Here is a 23,610-nt window from a genome sequence, read left to right on the forward strand (position 1 = left end):
CGCTACCTTATTAGTACAATCATACATTATATCCCGACTGGATTACTGCATCAGCATCCTTTCCGATCTCCCAACCTCCTGTCTCTCCCGACTTCAGTCTATACTTCACTCTGCTGCCTGGGTTATCTTTCTACAGAAACGCTTTGGGGCTGTCACCCCCTTCCTCAAAAATCTTCAGTGGTTGCCTATCAACCTTCGTATGAAGCAAAAATTCCTCACTCTTGCCTTCAAATCTCTCCATCCCCTTGCCCCCTCCTACCTCACTTCCCTTGTTTCCTTCTACAGCCCAGCCTGCACACTCCGCTCCTCTGCCACAGTTAACCTCCTCAGTGTGCCTCGTTCTCACTTGTCTTGCTGTCGACCCCTGGCTCACATCCTACCTCTGGCCTGAAATACCCTCCCTCCTCACATCTGCCAAACTAGCACACTTCCCCCTTCAAAGCTCTACTGAGAGCTCACCTCCTCCAGGAGGCCTTCCCAGACTGACCCTTTTCCTCTGCTCCTCCTTCCCTCCCCATTGCCCTTAGTCCCTTCCTCTGCTCTACCTCCCTCCCCACAGTAATATGCATATATTACATATTTATTATTCTATTTATTTTATTAATGATGTGTATGTATCTATAATTCTATTTATTTACATTGATGCAACTGATGCCTGTCCACTTGCTTTGTTTTGTGTCTGTCTCCCCCTTTTAGCCTGTGAGCCCAATGGGTAGGGATTGTCTCTATTTGTTGCCAAACTGTACTTTCCAAGCACTTAGTACGGTGTTCTGCACAAAGTAAGCGCTCAATAAATATGATTGAATGAATGAATAAATATTTGCAATTGGTGTCTTATTTCACTAATATCCTTTACTGCAGCAGACACTCAAATGGTAGTTGAATTTTGTCAGTGTGAAAGGAATTACTGGTGAAAAACCACTCCCTTTTCCCTTGTCCAGTTGTAAAGTCTCCAAGGTCATTTTCAGGTTCCCCTGGTCCTTACTTCCATTTGATTTTTCTATCTAACACTGCGTTGTTTTCCCTCTCCTCCCATACACAAACCTGGAGCACAGCTACATTTCCTAATGGTTTGCACAGGAGAATCTCTGCAGTGGCTTCCTCCCCACTGACCACGGAAGACATCTGGGCACATTGTCTGCAAATGACATGAGAAGATATTTCTTGGAAGGTTGAGTTACTTACCTGGCTGGAGACAAGGGGCTGAACAAGAGACTCCCGGAGCTTGGTGAAATGCTGAAAACAAGAACCAGCAAATTCAAGGAAAGTATAGCACCAATTTTGGTGAGGGGGTTGGTGGGAGTTCTTTTCTCTTGATATGGTTTTGTGGATTCAATCCTTCCATTCTCCAGGAAATGATTTAGATTTTAATTTATATACATTCTTCTTCAGTGCTTTCAAATGCAGCTTATCTGATTTCCTTTTACGCTCTGGCTAATCATTAGCCTCCGAAAACCACTACAAGAAACATTTTCTAAAATGGCCTAGCACTCAGTTCAATTAATATCTATGGAATACTCTCAAAGTACATGGCACTCTACTAGAAGTGTTCATGGGGCTTGGAAAATATCAATCATTTATTGAGCTTCAACTGTGTGCAGAGCACTATACTAAACAGTTGGGACAGTATAACAGTTGCCAGACACATTCCCTCCCCATAAGGAATTTACAGTCCAAAGCGGGAGGCAGACATTAATATAAATGAGGAAGCCGCATGGTCTGGTAGAAAGAGCATGGGCCTGGGAACCAGAAGATGTGGGTTATAATCCTGGCTCTGCCACAGGCCTGCTGTCTGACCCTGGTCAAGTCACTTACTTCTCTGTGCCTCAGTCACCTCATCTGGAAAATGGGGATTAAGACTGTGAGCCCCACATGGGACAGGGACTCGGTCTAACCTGATTACCTTGTATCCACCCCAGAAATTAGAACAGTGTTTGGCACCTAGTAAGCATTTAACTAATACCACAATTTATTATATTAAATAAATTGCAGATACTTTCATAAGTGCCATGGGAGAGGGATCAAATAACTTTCAATTATTCAATCATATTTATTAAGCACTTACTGTATGCAGAGCACTGTACTAAGTCCTTGGGAAAGAACAATATAACATTAAACAATGACAATCTCTGCCCACAAGGAGCTCACAGTGCAGAGGTGGGGTGGGGGGGGGAGACAGACAATACAAATAAATAACAGATACATATGTAAGCGCTGTGAGGCTGGTGGGGGAGAGCAAAGGGAGCAGGTTGGGGCAATGCAGAAGGGAGTGGGAAATGAGGAAAAGTGGGACAGCCTGGGAAGGTCTCTTGGAGGAGATGTGCCTTCAATAAGGCTTTGAAACTGGGGTGGAGGGGGCGGGAGGAGTAATTGTTTGTCGGATCTGAGGAGGCGGGAAGTGGGCCACGGAGAGGCAGGCGAGATTGCGGCACAGTGAGAAGGTTAGCACCAGAGGAGCGAAGTATGTGGGCTGTTATGCAACAAGCATTAGGAAAACAAGACACAGAATTAAAGTCTTACACTTTGGCAGCCAAACCCATTGGCAATTGTTGGCTTGTACTGTCCAATGTTGGTCAGTCCCACGGAGTACGGGGTGCATCCATGGTATGCCCCTCTGCAAAGAGGAAAACCTGAGCACTCATTCACTTTCATTTGATGACATACCTGTGTACCATTTGGGAATATGCCACCTCCCTGCCTTTTAGATGGAGCCTACTGTGGGATAGGGATTGGGTTTGACCTGCAGTCTACCCCAGGGTTTAGCACATAATAAGCACTTAAATACCATTTAAAAATACATATACATACCCATTCGACAAACGGGAAGGATGTCAAAGACTGCACTTTTTTAGCAAGGCAGTAGTGAAAAAAGTCTGTCTGATGATGGGTGGAAAGAAGCCCAATTTTAAGGGTTAAATGTTATCACCATTTACTAAAGAATCCCATGAAATGTTCTTTAGGTCTAGAGCCACTCAGCCCATTTATTTACCTGCCTTCTCCACTGTCCCACCTACTTACTCACCGAGGGAAGTGCTTTCTTACTCAGCATATCCCTTCTATAATCACATCACCCCCAGGAATTTTTTCCTGTTCAATCTTTCAGCTCCTCATCCTATTTCCTCTCTTACTGTCACTTTAGAATCAACTAAGCATTCGGATATTCAACCCAAGTCGAGCTTATGTGCATCTCCTTATACTCTAGCTGTTCCGACTGTCAGATGGAGGTCAATCAATTAATCGTATTTATTGAGCACTTAATTTATGCAGAACATTATACCAAGCATTTGGGAGAGTAGAGCAGAGTTGTACCCTTCCCACAACAGTCTAGATGAATGTCTAGAGTTTATCTTCTCCTTCCCTAAGACTGTGAGCCACATTTTAGAGTGAGATTGTTTCTGACCTGATTATCCTATATAGGCCACAAGAGAAGCAGCGTGGTGTAGTGAAAAGAGCCCATGCCTGGGAGTTAGAGGGTCTGGGTTCCAATCCTAGCCCTGACACTTGCCAGCTTTGTGACCTTGGGCAAATCACTTAACTTCTTGGTGCCTCTGTTTCACCTGTAAAATACCCATAAAATACCCATTCTCCTCTAATCATAATTATTGAGTGTTACTGTGTGCAAAGCACTGTACTAAGCACTTGAGAGAGTATAACATTCCCTGCCCACAGTGAGCTCACAGTCTAGAGGGGGAGACAGACATTAATATACACAAATAAGAGATTCCCTCTTCTGCTGAGATCTCCATGAGGGACAGTACAAAGCAGCGTGGTTTAGTGGAAAGAGTCGGGCTTAGGAGTCAGAGGTCGTGGGTTCGAATTCCGGCGCTGACAAGTGGCAAGTGACAAGTCACTTAACTTCTCTTTGCCTCAGTTACTTCATCTGTAAAATGGGGACAGAGACTGTATGCCCCACATGGGACAACCTGAAAACCTTATCTACCCCAGTGCTTAGAACAGTGCTCGGCACATAGTAAGTGCTTAACAAATACCATCATAATTATAATAGACATTCCCTGGCCACAAAGATTTCACAGTCTAGAGGGGAAGACAGACACTAATATACACAGATAAATAAATTACAGATTCCCTCTTTGGCTGAGATCCCAATGAGGGACAGGGACTGTGTCTGACCTGATTATCTTGTATCTACCCCAGTACTGGGAACATAGTAAGTGCTTCAATACTACAGGTTTTTAAAATTACTTCGTTGTTTCCCTCTCCCTATAATTTATTCTCTAGATTGTTAAATCCTTGAGAACAAGGATTATGTTGACTCTCTCTACTATGCTCTCTTAAAATCCTTACAACAGTGCTCTGTATAAAGTAACCACTCAAATAGACTGACTGATTGGTTCTATGGCCTATATTCACAACCCTACATTAAATATATAAACCTCACCCTACTATAGATTTAGAGAAACCCATATCAGGACATCATTTGACAAAGAAAGTTATCTAAATTCAATTTTTCTAGTTAAGAGAAGGGCAGGTATCAGTGATCTTTAAGACCCATTAGAAGGAGCAATCCCATTTTAGAAAACAATGTAGGCTACTGGTTTGGAGTAGGGTGATATAGGCAGGGTTGAATGGAACCATTCTGAATCCTGAAACCCCTGCTTTTTTCCTGTTTTATATTTTTTTCCTAAATTGGGGTTTTGAGTTTATTTATTAATGTCAATTTATTGTACAAGGCCAGGGCTGCTGGATCTGAATTCTCTGGAGGGGGATTACCTGAACGAAATGATGTCAAAGTTCCCAGAATAAACTCTCGCCATCACCATTGCCAGATCGTTTGCTTCTGAACCACTGTTGACCAAAAAAATGACCTCGGGGAAAGCAACAGAAACAATTTTCACTACAAGGCTATGTCACTTTGATTTATTAAGGAAAGAAATGCAAATCTAAGGATCACCACAGACTAATCCAATATATAAAAATCAAGAGCACAGGGATCACTGGCTTCTCCAAATTGACAAGTCTATCCTTTTGGTTGACCATGTGTTTACTGGAATTGACTTTTTGACACTTATCCCTTCCCCACAAGATTATCCTGTTTAAAGATACACACATGAGGCTCCCAGGAAAACAAATGCCTTTCAAGTCAGTAACCTAAGGTCAAATCAACAGTATTTATTACTTATTGAATGCAAGCTCTTTGTGAGCAGGGAGTGTGTCTGTTTACTGTCATATTGTACTCTTCCAAGCCCTTAGTATAGTGCTTTGCACATGGTAAGCGCTCAATAAATACAACTGAATGAATGTGCAGAGCACTGTACTAAGCATTTGAGAGAACAGAACAAGCAGACATGTTCCCTGCCCATAACGAGTTTACAGTCTAGAGGTCTTAGTAGTTACAGAACCTGACAGTGTAAATTATGGTTAGAGTGACCTGAAATCAGGTTATTTTAAGGAGGGCAGGGATGGGAAGGAAGGAAATGGAACCAGCAGATAGACATAACCAGCACAGGGAATTTGTCCAGGAATGGGAACAGGAAAATGGTGCTAGGGCTGGAGGGTCTGTGGGCTCAAGAAAAGCTGATTTTTTTTTTAAGTAAGGGGCAGATTTGAGAATGCAGTTAGAAAGCGATCATTCTAGTGAGCAGCTAATGGCAGCATGTACTCTCCAAGCGCTTAGTTCAGTTCTTTGCACCCCAAATGCATTCAAAAAGTAGGGTTGAATGAATGAATTTAAGGAGGGAAGAAGAACAAGAGCGGTTGTTTTTAGAAAGTGAGAAGGAATGGGATCAGAGGCACATGCAAGTCACTTAACTTCTCTGGGCCTAAATTCCCTCATCTGTAAAACAGGGATTAACTGTGAGCCTCACGTGGGACAACTTGATTACCCTGAATCTACCTCAGCGCTTAGAACAGTGCTCAGCACATAGTAATAATGTTATTTGTTAAGCGCTTACTATGTGCCGAGCACTGTTAAATACCAGCATTATTAAATTTTGAAAAGGAGCCAGGAGCTCTCTTGAAATGGCTTGACAGACTGACAGTTTTGAAACTCTTCAGGTACCATTTGTTTTACAAAAATATCTGGGACTTGGTTTGGCTTACCTCTTTATTCCCCCCTCCCTGTTTCCTCATTCTTATTCTACCAACCAATTTCACCCAAGTGAAATTCAGGTTTTCTTCTCTACAAGATATTCTGTAGAATATATTTTATAATCCCTCCTCCAAGCTGAATGTATTTCAAACTAACACCTTCTGCCCTTTGGTACTTTAAAGAAGCTTACCTCGAAAATTATGCCATTAAGTGTATTGATTTGTGAAGTGCTGTGGGATGCATTTTATGCCCATAATAGGGCAAAAATGCTACCAGGGGTACCCACGCAGAGAAAAAATACCTAAGAGTAACAATAAGCCAAAAACTACTAAAAATAAAAGGTTACACACTCAGATGTTTGCCAGCATTGCTAACTTCCATTAACCTACTTTTATGCTGAATTCTTGCACTATAGAGGGCTCTGCTGTGTTGTTCCAGACTTAGCAGCTGTTCTTGTAGACTTACAGGGAAGCAGCATGGCATAGTGGAAAGAGCACAGGTCAGGGAGTCAGAAGATCTGGGTTCTAATCTCACCTCCGGCGCTTGCCTCCTGTGAGATCTTGGGCCAGCCACTTAACTTCTCTGATCCTCAGTTCCTTCATCTACACAGTGAGGATTCAATCCCTGTTCTCTCTCAAAGACTAGGAGCTCCTAGATGTGGGACCTATCTTGAATCTACCCCAGCACCTAGTACAGTAAGTGGCACGTAGCACTTAAATATCTCAATTATCACACAGTGCAGTTTGATTCACTGCCTCCCAAACCACCCACCCTCACTATGCTAACTTCAATACCATTGGCCTGGGTCGGACATAAGGAGGATGGAAGGCAGTAGGATACCTAGACAGCTGCATGGTGAGCTGACAATGTCCTCCTTACTTTGAGTTTCCCAATGTAAATGTTTTAAGGATTCAGTAAGACTAAGCCTCAGACAACAGTGAACCTCAGCTAAATACCAGGTGTCACATGCTGTCAGTCAAGTGCTCGCCATCCAGAAAAAGCAGCTCTCTGAAAAGAAGTGGAAACAGCACCGGGTGCTGTAAAAAAAAGACAAGGAAGAAGAGCAAATGACAGTTCGTAGGCATATATGGTGTTGTAAAGACTTAGGAATTCTGCATCATCTTTTATACACACACACACAAACACACACACCTCTCCCCACATGGCATGGTGGAAAGACCACAGGCCTGGGAGTCAGGAGCCCTGGGTTCTAATCTCACCTCTCCAACTTGTGTGCTGCGTGACCATGGACAAGTTACTTAGCTTCTCGGTAACTCAGTTTCCTCATCTGTAAAGTGGGGGATTAAATACCCGTTCCCTCTCATACTGTGAAACCCATTTAGGGCAGTGACCATGTCCAGTCCGATTGTAATGTATTTACCCCAGAATTTAATAAGTGCTTAACAAATATTTCACACACACACACATACACACACACAATTGATCAATCAATGGTATTTACTTTCTGTGTGTTGTGTACATTTGGGAAAGTACAGGCAGGCAACATGTCTACCAAATGTTATATTGTACTCTCCCAAGAACTTAGTACAGTGCTCAGCACACAGTAAGCACTCAATGAATGATTGATACAACAGAGTTTTGTAGACATTTTCCCTGCCCACAAGGAGCTTACAACCTAGAGGACGACCTCTCCCCACTGCAGCCATTCACCAAGCAGAGGGACAGTTGCAGTCAGAATTGCTCTGTAGTGAGTACCTACATGACAATTCATTCAACTGTATTTATTGAGCACCTACTATGCACAGAGCACTGTACTAAGTGCTTGGAATGTACAATTCGGCAACAGATAGAGACAATCCCTGTCGAACAATGGGCTCACAGTCTAAACAATGACAGGCAATGACAGGGAAGGAGGGAAGAGAATGCACCGGCCACCTGTTTTCTTTTTCAGATAAGGGTGCTGTCTTTGATGACATACTGACCATCTGTTCCCCCACCTCTTGCCTGCTTATACTCTCTCCTCCTGTCATGGCCGTTCCGGGACCTTCTGCCCCTTTTTGGATGGCATTTGTTAAGTGCTTACTATGTGCCAAGCACTGTTCTAAGCGCTGAGGGAATATAAGGTAATTAGGTTGTCCCACATGGGGCTCACAGTCTTAATCCCCATTTTACAGATGAGGTAACTGAGGCCCCGAGAAGTGAAGTGACTTGCCCAAAGTCACACAGCTGACAAGTGGCAGAGCCGGGATTAGAACCCATGACCTCTGACTGCCAAGCCCGGGCTCTTTTCACTGAGCCACACTGCTTCTCTGCTGCTTTTTCCTCTCTCCAGATGTTCTCCTGGGCTCTCCCTACCTCCTGCTTGGCTTGTCTTCTTTCAGGTTGTGCATCTCAGCAGTGGAAAGTGCTTTCCATAGCCCTTCACGTGAACTCTTCTCGCCCGCAAGACATTTCTTAGAAGAATGAAACTTTTGTCTGAAGAAATATTGCCCACAGTGGAGCCAGAGTACACAAAGGGCAAAAAGTATCTTCAAAGGCAAAAATTAGCTCGCCTTGGCCCTCTCCAAATTAATAAATCTAGCTCTCCCAACCAAGGATGTCTGCCACTACTATGGGAGCAGAAAGAAAACCTAACTCCCATACTCTCCCTTCCTTATAGTCCCTTTTTACTATTATGATATTTATAGAGTGCTCACAAGCATTCTGTGGACTGCTGTGGTAGATGCCAGAGAATCAGATCAGACTCCAATCTTTGTCCCACACAAAGTTCCCCATCTAGAAAGGCAAGCAGATACCTTCTCCCCATTTTATAGATGAGGAAACTGAGGTCCAGAGAAGTCAAGTGACCTGCCCCAGATCACACAGCAGGTGAGTGGCAGAGCTGAGATTAGCACTCGAGTCTTCCATCTCTCTGTCCCTGGCTTCTCCCACTAGATTGCCTCATCTCCCATTTTTGAACCTCACACATAACTGCTATGGATGGAGACTTAAGGGTCTGGCCGTCCATCAGCTGTCCCTCAAGACCTCACCCAGTCATGTTGTTGGAGGGTAGGGAGTGTGGGAGAAGAGTGAAGCAGAAACGAAGGCTGCATATAATAATAATAATAATAAAGGTATTTGTTAAGTGCTTACTATGTGCCAAGCACTGTTCTAAGCATTGGGGTGGATACAGGGTCATCAGGTTGTCCCATGTGGTGCTCACAGTCTTAACCCCCTTTTGACAGATGAGGTAACAGACACAGAGAAGTTAAGCAACTTGCCCAAACTCACCCAGCTGATAAGTGGTGGAGCCGGGATTAGAACCCATGAAATCTGACTCCCAAGCCTGTGCTCTTACCACTAAGCCACGCTGCTTCTGGACCCTGTCCTAGTGTGGAGGGAGGAAGCAAGTGGTGCCAGAATTATTCCACCCTGCCCCCTTCACACGGTGGGGAAGAGGGGCATTCAACAGGTTTGAGAACAGAAGCACAGGAGTTCAAGCTTTCCACCTTACCCAATTTCACCCCCGGCAACTGAACAAAACCCAATACATTTTTATATGAACTCCTTGCTTGAAAACATTCCAAACCACTCCAAGAAGCTGAAGCAGGGAAGGAACTTATGCAGGTTTGGAGAGAATAACTATTCTGGGTGAAAGGAACAGACAGGTGGAGACACACACACACACACACACACTCTCTTTACAAAATGCTAGAAATGGAGCCAAGTGATTTTGTAAATTCTTTTCACACAAGGCAGAGAAGTGCACGCATTAGCAGCAACTCTGGAGTTGGGGTAGGAGGAGACAGGCAATAACTAAGATGAAGGAGCCCATCCAGATTCCTTAGGGCTTATTGTCTGCTCTCAAGTCAGCAATAATCCATTGGGGTCCCAGAGCTGAAGCTGCTTTGCTAGATGATAAACTTGTTTTGGAAGGGTGGGGGGGACAGGTCTGCTAATTCTTTTGTACTGTGCTCTCCCAAGTGCTTAGTACAGTGGTCTGCACATAGTAGGCACCCAATAAATAGCAATGTTTTAGCAGAAGGTGCTACAAACATCTTTCTTCCTTTTCAGTTAAGGGTATGGACAGTTATTACCCTTCTCTGTTTTAACCAAAGAGCTTACCCACCCTCCTCCTCATCAGGTACGACTGATAAAGTGTGAGCATGGAAGTACCTTAAGTGACCCAGGGAGATGTGCCGTGAGTTTTTCAGCATATTCATGGATGGCGGGATGTAGGTAGACGCTGCTCGTGTGCCACAAGCGTCCAAGTTGTTTCTTTGCTGCTGCCATTACCTTCCTGAATGCAAGAGGGAAGGAAAGTCTTGAAACCCGACACCGCACACGTTTCTGGAAGCTTCAAGGGCTGAGAAGCCCAGGAATTCTGGTATTCAAGTGGAGAGATCTGAACAGACATTTTGGGTGTGCGTCAGGAGGCAGGGGGTGGTATAAAGGAAGGCTACCCTTGTTTTACGTTTCCTCCTTGTGTTTTCTTTCCCCAGACCACGTGTTTGTTGTTCAAATGGGAGATAGGGAAAAAAAATCAATTTCCTTCAAAATAAAGGGAGTACTGTTTTGTTGGGGTTTTTTTCAAAAATCTTGAAACAAGTATTTTCTACTCTGCCTTCAAATTCATTTGGAAAAGTAAATAAAATGGTTGGAATATAAGCCTGTGGAAGGCTTACTTCTCTTTTTAAAAGAAAAATCACAGCCACAGACCTTTTCTGTCCACACTCCCTGCCGGCTCCTGCTACTCTAGCTGTAGCGTTTGTCTTCTATATGGTCTTGGGCAAGTCATTTAACTCCTCTGTGCCTCAGTTACCTCATATGGAAGATGGGGATTAAGACTATGAGCCCTATATGAGCAGGAAGTTTGTCAAAGCTGTTAGCTTGTATCTATCCGAGCACTTAGTACAGTGCCTGGCACATAGTAAGCACTTAAATACCATCATTATTAGTGCTCTGTAAACAATAAGTGTTCAGTACATGTGATTGATTCTGAGCATCCAATAAAAATTATAAATGCTCATCAACCCTTTGGTTGATGAACAGCCCATATTACGTGACGAGTGAAAATATATAAAGTCCAAACCAAAGAAAAATATTGAGAATTAAGAATCCATTTCATCGTAGGATTTGGGTGATGAAGAACACCAACTTTGGGGAAGGAACTGGGTGGGTGGGAAGTGGCATAGACTAGATAAGCACAAGGGCCAGCTCAAGTTCCTGAAAACTCCTGAGATTTTAATTTTTCCTGATTGTGAAATCTCCCCCATTCCCGCAAGTACTCACGGGTGGCAGTGGCCAACACTGACGGTGACAATTCCCGCAAAGAAGTCAAGGTATCGCCGGCCTTCGAAGTCAAAGAGCCACTGCATGTGACCCTGATTGAGTAGCAAGGGCTTCTGGTAAAAAGTGGTGGCCATTGGGGAAAGATTCTCCTTCTGTACCTCCAGAATGTGGGCATAAGGATAGGACTGTAGAAAGACAGACAATTAGCCTTAGTTAGTCTTTGCTTTTTCTCATCAGGAATACCTAACTCAGCCGACCCGCTACAACTCTCAAAAAGCACTTTGGTCTTTTCAGTCTCCGGTTTCTCACCTCCTCATGTCACTTTTAATGCAGCTGCCCAGGTCATTTTCCTAAAATGCTATTCTACATAAATCACTTAATTCTTCAAAAATCTCCACTGGTTGACCATTCAGTTAATGGTATTTACTAAACACTCACTGAGTCCAGAGCACTGTATTAAGCACTTGGGAGTGTACAATGTAGTGGAGTTATGATCCCTGCTCTCTAGGAACATTCCTTTTCACATCAAGCCTTCCTGCCTTAAAGGCAGTCCATCAGTTTTCTCCTTCTTACATATCTCTTTTGCTAGATCCCAGCTCTGTTGCTTTCAGAGTCACTTTATCACCTTCAAAGCCTTATTGAAGACCCACCTCCTCCAATAAGCCTTCCTTGACTAAGCCCTATTTTCCTCTTCTCCCTCTCCCTTCTGCGTCACCCTTGCGTGTGTATTTGCACCCTCTATTTGCCCCCTCCTCCCCACAGCACTTATGTACACATTTGTAACTTATATTAATATAAATGTAAATATAAATTAATATAAACAGCTCCCCCTCTAGGTGGTAAGCTCACTGTGGGCGGGGAACATGTTTACCAACTCTTATATTGTAATAATAATAATGGTGGTATTTGTTAAGCACTTACTATGTGCCGAGCACTGTTCTAAGCACTGGGGTAGATACAGGGTAATCAGGTTGTCCCACGTGAGGCTCACAGTTAATCCCCATTTTACAGATGAGGTAACTGAGGCACAGAGAAGTTAAGTGACTTGCCCAGAGTCACACAGCTGACAAGTGGCAGAGCCAGGATTTGAACGCATGACCTCTGACTGCCAAGCCCAGGCTCTTTCCACTGAGCCACGCTGCTCCAAAGCACTTAGTACAGTGCTCTGCACACAGTAAGTGTTCCATAAATACAATAAATATTGAGCACACAGTAAGGGTTCAATAAATACAATTGTAAATCACCCCTGACTCTCCTGCCTCTAATCCCAGGTTTATGTAGTATCTTCTGTCTAGAACTCCCTCCCTCTTCAAATCCATCAAATCTTCTTCCAAATCATCCTAGGTCTCAAGCTTCATACTTCCCCCAGGAATTCTTCTTGACTTCCCTCCATTCCCAATTCCACTGCCTCTTTGCTCCCACCTTTCCTCTGGGCCAGAACATCCTCCCCATTCGAATCAGTCAATCATAACTATTGAAGGCTTACTGGGTGCAGAGCACTATGCTAAACATTTACAGATCTGCCAGACCACAGCTCTTCCCTTCTAAGCCCTCCTGAAATCCCATGTCCTCTGGATTACATTGCCCAATCAAGCTCCATGTCTCCACATCAGAGCCACTTAGCACCTGCCATTATCATTTATGTTACTCAACAGAAGTACTTTTTCATACTTTCTCCAACAGCAGCCATAATATTTCTGTGAATGGTCCACGTCAATCAATCTCCCCAGTTAGATTATAAACCCCTTGCAATAATAATGGTATCTGTGAAGCACTCACTAGACACTGTACTAATCGCTAGGGTGGATGCAAGTAAATCGGGTCCGACACAGTCCCCGTCCTTTACAGGGCTCACAGTCTTCATCCCCATTTTACAGATGAGGTAACTGAGGCATAGAAAAGTGAAGTTCCTTGCCCAAGGGCACCCAGCAAACAAGTGGCAGAGTTGGGATTAGAACCCATCCCAGGGCCGTGCCCTTAGAGGGTACTGGGTATGCAAATGATTTATGTTAGCATTCCGGCTGCAGAGCTTGATGAGGGTGCTTGGAGTTCAACAGGGACCACCTCTCCACCTCTCCACGAGCACCCTAGCCACCCAGGAGGAGGAGGAGGAACATTTTTTCTTTCTAATTAAAAGGAAAAATTCTGGTCAAGTTCAGTCAATCTTGTATAATTTCAAATAAATCCTACAGTCCCATGAGGGAAGCTAGATACTCTCCATTTACAGCTTAGAGTGAACCTCCTCTCTTCACTAACAGTCCTCTAGACTGTGAGCTCGTTGTGGGCAGGGAGGGTGTCTGTTGTGGTGTATTCTCCCAACCACTTTGTACAGTGCTTTGCACACAGTATGCTTTGCACACAATATGACTGAATGAGTGAAAAAGTCACAGAAAAGTGCATGGAGAAGTGGGAGAAATCAAGATGAGGGCTTCAGCTTCCCAAAGTTTGAAGAATCCCTTGAGTGTGGAGAGGACCTTTACTAGAGTGCTTTCATAGCAGAGAGCTTACTTTATTCTTACAATATTCTTTGGGTCACACAATTTTACACACCAAATTCAAACACTAATGTGCTTTCATAGCAGAGAGCTTACTTTATTCCTACAATATTCTTTGGAGAAGCAGTCACACAATTTTACACACCAAATTCAAACACTAATGTGCTTTCATAGCAGAGAGCTTACTTTCTCCTTACAATATTCCTGTGAGAGGCATTCACACAATTCACAGAAATGAAATGACTGGCCCAAAGTCACTTGGAACCAGGGAGGGGTCTAGAATCTAAGGCTTCTAGATTTTAGCTCCTTTCAGTCTGGCATTAGGTCTATTACCTCTATTGCACTCTCCCACACACATAGTACACAGTTCTGCACAATAAGCATTCACTATATACTATTGACTGATTCCGGCTCCCAGAACTGTTCTCTTTCCGTTACTTATGTTGTCTCTCTAATGGCTTGGGGAGGGAGAAGTGGTGGCTTTGGCTGGAGTTATGGCTACCCAACAGGTTTCCTTCCCTTCTTTCCATTTTCCTACTTCTAGCCCCAGCTTGGTTTAGTGGAAAGAAATGGAAGTCAGGAGATCTGGTCTTAGTCCTTGCTCTGCTACTGGACTGATATGTGACCTTGTCCAAGTCACTAAGTCTCTCTGGGTCTCAGTTACCTAATCTCTAAAATGGAAATCCCATGTGAGATAAGGACTAAGCCTGGTCTGATAGCCTAGCACTTACCCCGGAACCCAAGTCTTAAGTTACAGAATTATTCATCATTATTCTACCCCTCAGGAATCTGTGGTTCTTGTTCTGACTTTTCCTGTTTCTGCAGGGGTAAGAGAGATAGGGATGATGATTTGCCAGGGACCCGAGGAACTCAAGTCCTTCCTGAACTCAATTAGGAAAACCCCAACAGAAGTAAATCCTGGGGACTCTACTGCTCATCCAGCCCACGGGGAATAATAATAATTATAATGTTGGTATTTGTTAAACGCTTACTATGTGCAGAGCACTGTTCTAAGCGCTGGGGTAGATACTGGGTAATCAGGTTGTCCCACGTGAGGCTCACAGTCTTAATCCCCATTTTACAGATGAGGGCACTGAGGCACAGAGAAGTTAAGTGACTTGCCCTCAGTCACACAGCTGACAAGTGGCAGAGCAGAAATTCAAACCCATGACTTCTGACTCCCAAGCCCGGGCTCTTTCCACTGAGCCATGCTGCTTCCTTTATAATAAGGGAAATTATTATAAAGGAATAAGACACCTTCTTTGGTGGCCACCATAGTCCCAAAACTTACCTCATATTTTTCAGGTGTAAAGTCACAGGGCGGCATTTTGGGTGATGTGTGAAGACTTTTCTTTGCTTCAGTGTTCCAGAGGACGCCTACTAGAAGCCAAATGAAGTAGGATCATATCAAACCATGTAAATAGAGTACATATCAGAAATAAAGCCTCGCTGTGTAGCAATTTTCTTGGCGGGCCGATCAAAACCAGGTCAAGAGCGTACAACTTGCTCTCTCATGATCACCATTGCCAAGGGAGGGTTGGGTAGGAAGAAAAGCATTGGAAGCAATAATGAAGTAGGGCATTGAGTGCATCCCTAACCCCATTTTTCTTCCAGCAAGGGGGTGGCAGGGAGATGGTTGGGGGAGCGGCGGACTCCTAAAATCTCCCACTGGGATTACAGGGTGGGGAACTGCTGCACTGCTGCCTTGGCCCATGGAAGGGCTATCTGAGACTTATAGTGGCTGGTTTTCTTTCATAATTCTTTTAAAAATCATTTGAAATTAGGTCCCAGTTGAATTTTTTAAGTGTTGCTGTTGGGAGCCTGGATGGGTCATCACGGCAGACACTGCGGTGTTTGAAAATGATTACTGATAAAATGGGGAGAGAAAGCCTAAGCAGAGGCTAGTCCAAAGATGAGGTTCCAGGGAGCAGTGGGAATAAATAAATAGGGAAGAGGAGGACATGATGGAATGGGAGTCTTGAGCCTATAGACATAAAGGTGACAATCCGTGTGGAACCAAAGATGTGGGGAAGATTGTTGAATCATTTGATGAGTAAATATGCAGAACAAATGTGCTTTTCAATTAAACTTCAAAGGAACGCCTTCAAGCAGATTTTTCCTTCCAAAACATCCCATTGGCATTCTTTTTTTGCTTTTAAATCATTAATTTGCTTTGAGCCCACTAAAAGCAAATGGGTTTATTATCTACTTTAAATAAGAAAAAAAATAGGTTTTCTGAGAACTACTCTTTAAGTGATTTTCTTCAGGGATCTATTATGCCTTACTCTAGAATGTAAAATCTTATGGTGTTTCTGAGAAACCAAGTGTTCCTAATTATTTTGGTATAAATCATTCTCCAATGCTAAAAATCAAACCTGCTTATTTGGCTTACAGTCTCTCTGGAATACAAAATTAAAGGAAGAAAGAAATGTGGAAAGGTAAAATATGAGAGAAACAGTCCCTTGTTTGACAGAGAGGCAATTCTCAAAAAGTTTCAAGTCAGCAGTTCCTGATCCTATGGAGAGGAAAAGTCAAGAGAGACCTTCAAACAAATCACCTTCAGCAGATAATTGATGCTCAAGTGGGGATTCTCTTTTCTCTTGAATTACCCAGATAGGCTCAATTCTAGTGGACCCCTGAGTGGATTGGCATGAAACTTTCAGGTTCAGCTTGGCACATTGCTGGTGATGGGCCTTTTGTAGGTAGGGGAGGGGATTGCTCTATTGGGAGTGGGGGCCACGGGCTCTGCCTAAGGGGTCCAAATCCCCTGACCCTCCAGAACATCACTGCTCCTCTGGGACAGAACTGTTTTCTGAGCCAACTGTAGGGCTGTTCATTTGAATGCAAAACAATGATTCATTAATTCAATCGTATTCATTGAGTGCTTACTATGTGCAGAGCAGTGTACTAAGCACTTGTAATGTACAATTTGGTAACGGATGGTGACGATCACTGCCCAAAAACGGGCTCAGTCTAAACGATGGCTTCCAACTCCCCTCATTCACCCATCCATGGCTTCCAACTCCCCTCATTCACCCATCCTCACAATTTCTCCTGGCCAGGCCAGGCCTCTGAAGGGAGCCACTTTTCAGAAGAGCAGTTCCTAATTATTAGTCTTGGATGGTTTCTTTGTCAAATGCTAATGGTTTTCACATTCGCTTATCCTGCGTTTTGGGAAGTGGAAAAAAAAAAACCAAGATGTGACCATGGTGACTGGGACAGTTCACTTTGAGAGAAACAAATAATCCACATAAATTTCATAGCAGTAATTTTCCCCACTGTAGTATGGTAATGATTATAGGTTACGCATATGTGAATGCGGGAGGGAATGGAAAAGGAAACATTTTAAAGTGATGGGGAGAAAGTCAGGAAATCCTAAGCACAGCCCTACATCCCAAACAACACTCCTCCAACAACATTGTTCCTTAGCAACCATCTCTCATCCTAGACAAAAGTCCACATCAACAGTAGAATTCTCTGCATCTTGTAACTGCTTCAGGATCTCTTCAGGTGAGAGGTGTTTCTTGGGAACAAGACATAAAAAAAAAAAAAGCGCTATTGGGCACAAGAACCAGCATGAATTTCAGGATTCTGATTTTTGAAAAATCCAACTAACCTGGACCTCACTAATGTTCTTTTCAACTGGATATTAGCCTTCAATAACACATTTCCATTTCACAATTCAGAAAGGATGTTATCTGGTAAGGTTCTTCCCACAGCATCCGCAGTGTCCACCTGTCTTATTAGGATAGGATAGGATGTCAGAAGAAATGGATTGGGGGGGTGTGTGTTTGTAACAGGTACTACTGGAACCCTAGGGTGAGTCTCCTGAAATGTGAGAGTTCTTCAGGAGAGCAGCTCCCTGCATTCTAGAATTGATTGCATATTGATCTTAGAACTGTTTGGCTCTTGCAGGCAGGGATCCACTTGGACTTGTTCTAGAAGGCTTTCATGAGTGCCCAGGTTCCATGTTCCCTCCTCTTCTCCAAGAGGCATTCCCTGACCTAGCCCCCTCTACTCTGCTTGATCTCTACCCTTCCCCCCTCAGAGTCTCCCATCTTCGCACACATGGGCCTCTAGGTTTCCAGAACTGTGAGTTTAATTAATTTGTGTTTTCTATCCTTTGTATCACTCCTCTTCCTTTCAACTTACAGATGTTGGCAATTTATGTCTGCTTGCCTTCCATTAAATAAGAGATATTAAATTTCTCCTGTCCTGGTCAGGCCACTTGAAGGGAATAAACTCCATTAAATAATAAACTCCAAGGTAAACACTATCTTTGACTTCTACCACTCCACGCATGCACTCACTGTTGCCAACTCTGTTAATGCAACCACTAGTAAAGTTTAAGGTAAACATGCGACTGTTAGAATCTCATTCAATAAAGACAGCAGTAGGCCGGGGTATGCTCCTTCCTGCACGTCCAACTCACAGGAGGGAAGGAAGGAGGGCAAGGGAGATGTTGGGTAAAGTGGTAGCTCTGGTGACGTCCTCACCCCACCCTCGACACTTACGTACATAGCCGTAATTAATTTATATTAAATGTCTGTCTCACCCACTAGTCTGTAAGCCCCTTGTGGGCAGGGAATGCCTCGACCAACTCTGTTATAATGTACTCTCCCAAGTGCCCAGCACGGTGCCCTGCACACTGTAAGCACTCAAACGTGACTGATTGAGTCTCCCCTCTTCGCTTTAGAGATGTTCTGAAAAGCAGTCATTGATTCCTTCATTCAATCCTATTGAGGGCTTACTGTGTGCAGAGCACTGTACCAAAGGGTTTGGAGAGCACAATATAACAATAAACAGATATACTCCCTGCCTACAGCAAGCTTACAGTCTAGAGGGGGTGACAGACATTAATATAGATACATTGCAGATATGTACATAAGTGCTAAGGGGCTGGGAAGGCGGGGGGGCGGGTGAATAAAGGGAGCAGATCAGGGTGACGCCGAAGGGAGTGGGAGAAGAGGAAAGGAGGAGCTTAGTCTGGCTCCCATTCCCTCTGACCTATGCTTGGATTCTCTGAGGCACTCGGGTGTGTCTGCTGCTGAGCAAAGCAGGGCATGAAGTCCCAGCTGCACTTTGGAACTGCACCAGGTTTAGGAAGAGCTCTTTCTCAGACGCACAAACTCCTGAGCCTTAGCTTTAAGGCACTTAAATCAGCTCTCTCCCCACTACACTCCAGCCCCCACCCTTTGCTCCTCTCAAGCCACTTGCTGCGCCTCGTCCTAGGGAAGCAGCGTGGCTCAGTGGAAAGATTGCAGACTTGGGAGTCAGAGGTCATGGGTTCAAATCCCATCTCTGACACTTGTCAGCTGTGGGACTGTGGGCAAGTCACCTAACTTCTCTGTAGCTCCGTTACCCCATTTGTAAATGGGGATTAAGACTGTGAGCCTCATGTGGGACAACCTGATTACCCTGTATCTACCCCAGTGCTTAGAACAGTGCTCTGCACATAGTAAGCACTTCACAATTACCAAGATTATTACTATTACTATTATTGTTTGGATCATTGACCTATACACTTGGATTGTAACTTTGATAGGCCACTCCATCCCCAACCCCACAAAGTTTATGTACAGGGCTTTAAATTATGTATTATGAATGACTTATCTCTTCATAGAGAAGCAGCATGGCTCAGTGGAAAGAGCCCGGGCTTGGGAGTTAGAGGTCATGAGTTCGAATCTCAGCTCTGACACTTGTCAGCTGTGTGACTTTGGGCAAGTCACTTCACTTCTCTGTGCCTGTTACCTCATCTGTAAGATTAACTGTGAGCCTCACATGGGACAACCTGATTACCCTATATCTACCCCAGAGCTTAGAACAGTGCTTTGCACAAAGTAAGCGCTTAACAAATACCAACATTATATCATCTGTCTCCCCCTCTAGACTGTAAGCATGTTATGGGCAGGGAATGCCTGCTAGTTCTGTGGTTCTGTAACTCTCCGAAGCACTTGGTACAATGTTCTGTGCATAGTAAGCAGTTTTAATGAGATGTACATCCCCTTGATTCTATTTATTGCTATTGTTCTTGTCTGTCCGTCTCCCGGACAGACTGTAAACTGTAAACCCATCAAAGGGCAGGGACTGTCTCTATCTGTTACCGAATTGTACATTTCAAGCACTTCGCACAGTGCTCTGCACATAGTAAGCGCTCAATAAATACTATTGAATGAATAAATATATGATTGATTGAATGAATGACTGTAAACCCGTCAAAGGGCAGGAACAGTCTCTATCTGTTACCGAATTGTACATTCCAAGCACTTAGTACAGTGCTCTGCACATAGTAAGCGCTCAATAAATAGTACTGGATGATTGAATGAATGAACGGTGGACATTTCCTGCCCGCAATGAGCTCAACATATCGTTGATTGACCTCTTGCTCACACCCCCCTTCCTTCTTTATATCTGGCAGGTCACTGCTCTCCCCACTTTTAGCTTCCTTCTAAAATCACAACTCCTCATCCTGTCCCCACCCTCCCAGCCTCCTGGCATTACGTAAGTATTCAGGTAATTAACTTTATAGCTCAATGTGGGTTGGGAATGTGTCTTTTTGTTGTTATATGGTACTCCCCCAACCACTTAGTACAGTGCTTTGATGATGATGGTATTTGTTAAGAGCTTACTATGCGCCAAGCACTGTTCTAAGCACGTTACACACAGTAAGCACTCAATAAATGATTGAATACTCCTTCCCCCAACCATAACATTTATCATCACCACCAGTGGTATTTGAGTACTTTCTGTGTGCAAAGCACTGTACTAAGCACTTGGGAGAGTAGAAAGTTGGTATGTCTATCTCTCCCCCTCTAGAATGTAAATTCCTTGGGGGCCGGGAGTGTGTCTATTATTGTATTATACTCTCCCAAGCGCTTAGTACAGTGCTCTGCACATAAGTGCTCAGTAAAAACGATCGAATGAATGAATGGTAAACGTGTTTTCTGCCCACAATGAATTTACAGTCCAGAGGGTGAAGAACATTCATGTATATCTCTTTAAACTGTTATGGCCCTTTAACAGTACTTTTAGTGTTCCTCTCCTCTGCTAGACTGTGAATTTAGGGCAGGAATCTCCAGTGCTTCGAAGAGTGCTTGGCACACAGTAAGTGCTTAAATACCATAATTATTATTATTGTCTGCCAATTGTATCATAATCTCTCAAGCACTTAGTACAGTGTTCTGAATGCAGTGGAGCATTCAAATATCATTAAAACTGATTGTAGGCACCAAAAGCCAGTAAATGGAAATATGGGCTTTAGGGAGGGAGAAGAACATGGAATCAAAGGAGAAAGGAGGCAGGATGACAGAGACCACTCTCCCAGGCTTAACCTGCCCTTGCCCCTCCTCATCTCGGGCCACACCTCCAAACTGGGGTGGGTGGTGGGGAAAGGTTTCAGCAGATCAGCAAAACCCAACACCTCCTCCTCCCTCCCTTCCCACACCCGTGAGTGGGATTCAAAACACCACTCCCTCAATTCACAAGGTGGGATGGGGCAACTCGCTCTGACTCATTAATGACCAGAAAGCACACAACAAGACATTTCTCCCAACTCTTTTAAAACAACTTTCCAACTGTCCACACGCAGCCTGGCTCCTAGCTCAACTCCAGCACTGAGGTGCTTGGGGGCACTCATGCCTCAGTAGTCTATGCCTGGGAGAGGAAGAAGATCCCACAAATATCTTATGATAATAATAATAATAATAAAAGTACTTACTATGTGCCAAACACCATTCTAAGCGCTGGGGTGATAATAATAATGATTTTGGTATTTGTTAAGCACTTACTATGTGCCAAGCACCGTTCTAAGTGCTGGGTAATATAATAATGTTGGTATTTAAGCGCTTACTATGGGCCGAGCACTGTTCTGAGCACTGGGGTAGATACAGGGTAATCAGGTTGTCCATGTGAGGCTCACAGTCTTAATCCCCATTTTACAGATGAGGTAACGGAGGCACAGAGAAGTTAAGTGACTTGCCCAAAGTCACAGAGCTGATAAGTGGAGGAGCCGGGATTAGAACCCACAACCTCTGACTCCCAAGCCACGCTGCTCCCCTAGATATAAGCTAATCAGGTTAGACGGTCTCTGTCCCACATGGGGATCACGGCCTTAAGCCCCATTTTCCAACTACGGTAACTGAGGCCAAGAGAAGTGAAGTGACTTGCCCAAGGTCACACAGCAGACAAATGGCAGAGGGGGGATTAGAACCCAGGTCCTTCCGATTTCCAGTCCGTGCTCTATCCACTAGACCACGCTGCTTCTCCAGATGGCTGTACCTACATGGGTTGGGGGGAAAAGGGGGTGCCAGCTGCAAGGTCGACAACGGCCTTTGGTTTTCAGAGGCCATCACAGTGGACTCCGGCCCCTTCCGTGCCCCCCGCCCCCCCCCAGTTAGTCCTGGCTCTCTGGGACGGAGGTGGGCGAAAATTGGGCAGGGATTGATTGTCTCTAGCAGAATTGTACATTCCAAGCGCTTAGTGCAGTGCTCTGCACAAAGTAAGCACTCAAGAAATACTACTGAATGAACTGAGGGAGGCAGGGAAGGGCAGAGGGGCCTTAGGAAGGAAAAGAGACACCCCTTCCTCCTCCCCCCCACCCCCACCAAGTCCCCCTCACTCACCAGAGCAGGGGCACCCCCGTTTTGAGGTCCCCAGGAGGGAGGTCCCCAAGCGAGAGACCCTAGCCAGGATCCGCCAGCCCCGACCCATCTTCCCCACCGAGGTCGACCCCCCGGGTGGCCAGGGCCAGATGCGGCCCGGTGGCCAGCTGAGGCTGGACTTTGAGTCCCAGGCGGGGGCAGGGGGCAGGGGCAGGGGGCGGGGCCCTCCCGCGTAACAATTTAGGACACGTGTCCAGTCCTGACCCAAGCCCGGGGCAAGGCAGAGGAGTCCATCAAGTAATTCAGCTCTCTCCCTCCACTTTCTGACCACCAAGGGGCTGCCAAAAAATAATCTAAAAGGAATGGTAGGGGGTGAGCGAGGAGGAAAAGGAGCCCACAAGGGAGGTTCTTTTCTTTTGCCTGGTGCCAAAGGAAGCGGGCGAGCAGCGTAGTTCAGTGGCAAGAGCTCGGATTTGGGAGGCGGAGATAATGGGTTCTAATCCCACCGCCGCCAGTTGTCTGCTGTGTGACTGTGGGCGAGTCGCTTCACTTCTCTGGGCCTCACTTCTCTCATCTGTAAAAGGGGGATGAAGACCGTCAGCCCTCCGAGGGACAACCTGATGACCTTGTATCTACCCCAGCGCTTAGAACAATGCTTGGCACATAGTAATCGCTTAACTAATACTCTTATTATTATTCTCTTTGCCTGTTACTTCATCTGCAAAAGGGGGATTAATAATAATAATAATAATAATGGTATTTGTTAAACGCTTACTATGTGCCAATCACTGGTCTAAGCGCTGAGGTAGGTACTGGGTCATCAGGTTGTCCCACGTGGGGCTCACACTTTTAACCCCCATTTCACAGATGAGGAAACTGAGGCACAGATAAATTAAGTGACTTGTAAGGTTACACGGCAGATTAGCGGTGGAGTAGGGATTAGAACTGACTCCCAAGCCCAGGCTTTTTCCACTGAGCCACGCTGCTTCTCCATAGCAGAGAACAGAGGAGCAGCGTGGCTCAGTGGAAAGAGCCCGGGCTTGGGAGTCAGAGGTCATGGGTTCGAATTCCGGCTCTGGCCCTTGTCAGCTGTGTGACTGTGGGCAAGTCACTTCACTTCTCTGGGCCTCAGTTACCTCATCTGTAAAACGGGGATTAACTGTGAGCCTCACATGGGACAACCTGATTACCCTGTATCTCCCCCAGCGCTTAGAACAGTGCTCTGCACATAGTA

At 44.7% G+C, this 23,610-nt stretch overlaps 1 protein-coding gene across 6 annotated transcripts in view; it reads right to left on the reverse strand.

Annotated features, from left to right (window-relative positions):
- The window catches only part of AGXT2 (alanine--glyoxylate aminotransferase 2), a 41,043-nt gene extending 18,498 nt beyond the window's left edge, over window positions 1-22,545 (reverse strand). Inside the window, exons 1-8 of one of the 6 annotated variants that reach the window (XM_029059927.1) lie at window positions 22,398-22,483; window positions 17,393-17,511; window positions 15,068-15,156; window positions 11,282-11,466; window positions 10,166-10,289; window positions 4,732-4,826; window positions 2,521-2,614; window positions 1,045-1,138 (exon numbers count right to left, since the gene is read on the reverse strand). In XM_029059927.1, coding sequence (XP_028915760.1) covers window positions 1,045-1,138; window positions 2,521-2,614; window positions 4,732-4,826; window positions 10,166-10,289; window positions 11,282-11,466; window positions 15,068-15,103 — 628 coding nt within the window. In that variant the 5' untranslated portion in view covers window positions 15,104-15,156; window positions 17,393-17,511; window positions 22,398-22,483. Of the gene's footprint in view, window positions 1-1,044; window positions 1,139-2,520; window positions 2,615-4,731; window positions 4,827-10,165; window positions 10,290-11,281; window positions 11,467-15,067; window positions 15,157-17,392; window positions 17,516-22,397 lie in introns of all 6 variants that reach the window. The other 5 variants (XM_029059928.1, XM_029059926.1, XM_039911496.1 and 2 more) reach the window with 5 other exon arrangements.
- Between the last annotated feature and the right edge of the window lie 1,065 nt (window positions 22,546-23,610).

The sequence above is a fragment of the Ornithorhynchus anatinus genome, chromosome 3, assembly GCF_004115215.2.
Source record: "Ornithorhynchus anatinus isolate Pmale09 chromosome 3, mOrnAna1.pri.v4, whole genome shotgun sequence".
Classification (NCBI taxonomy): domain Eukaryota; kingdom Metazoa; phylum Chordata; class Mammalia; order Monotremata; family Ornithorhynchidae; genus Ornithorhynchus; species Ornithorhynchus anatinus.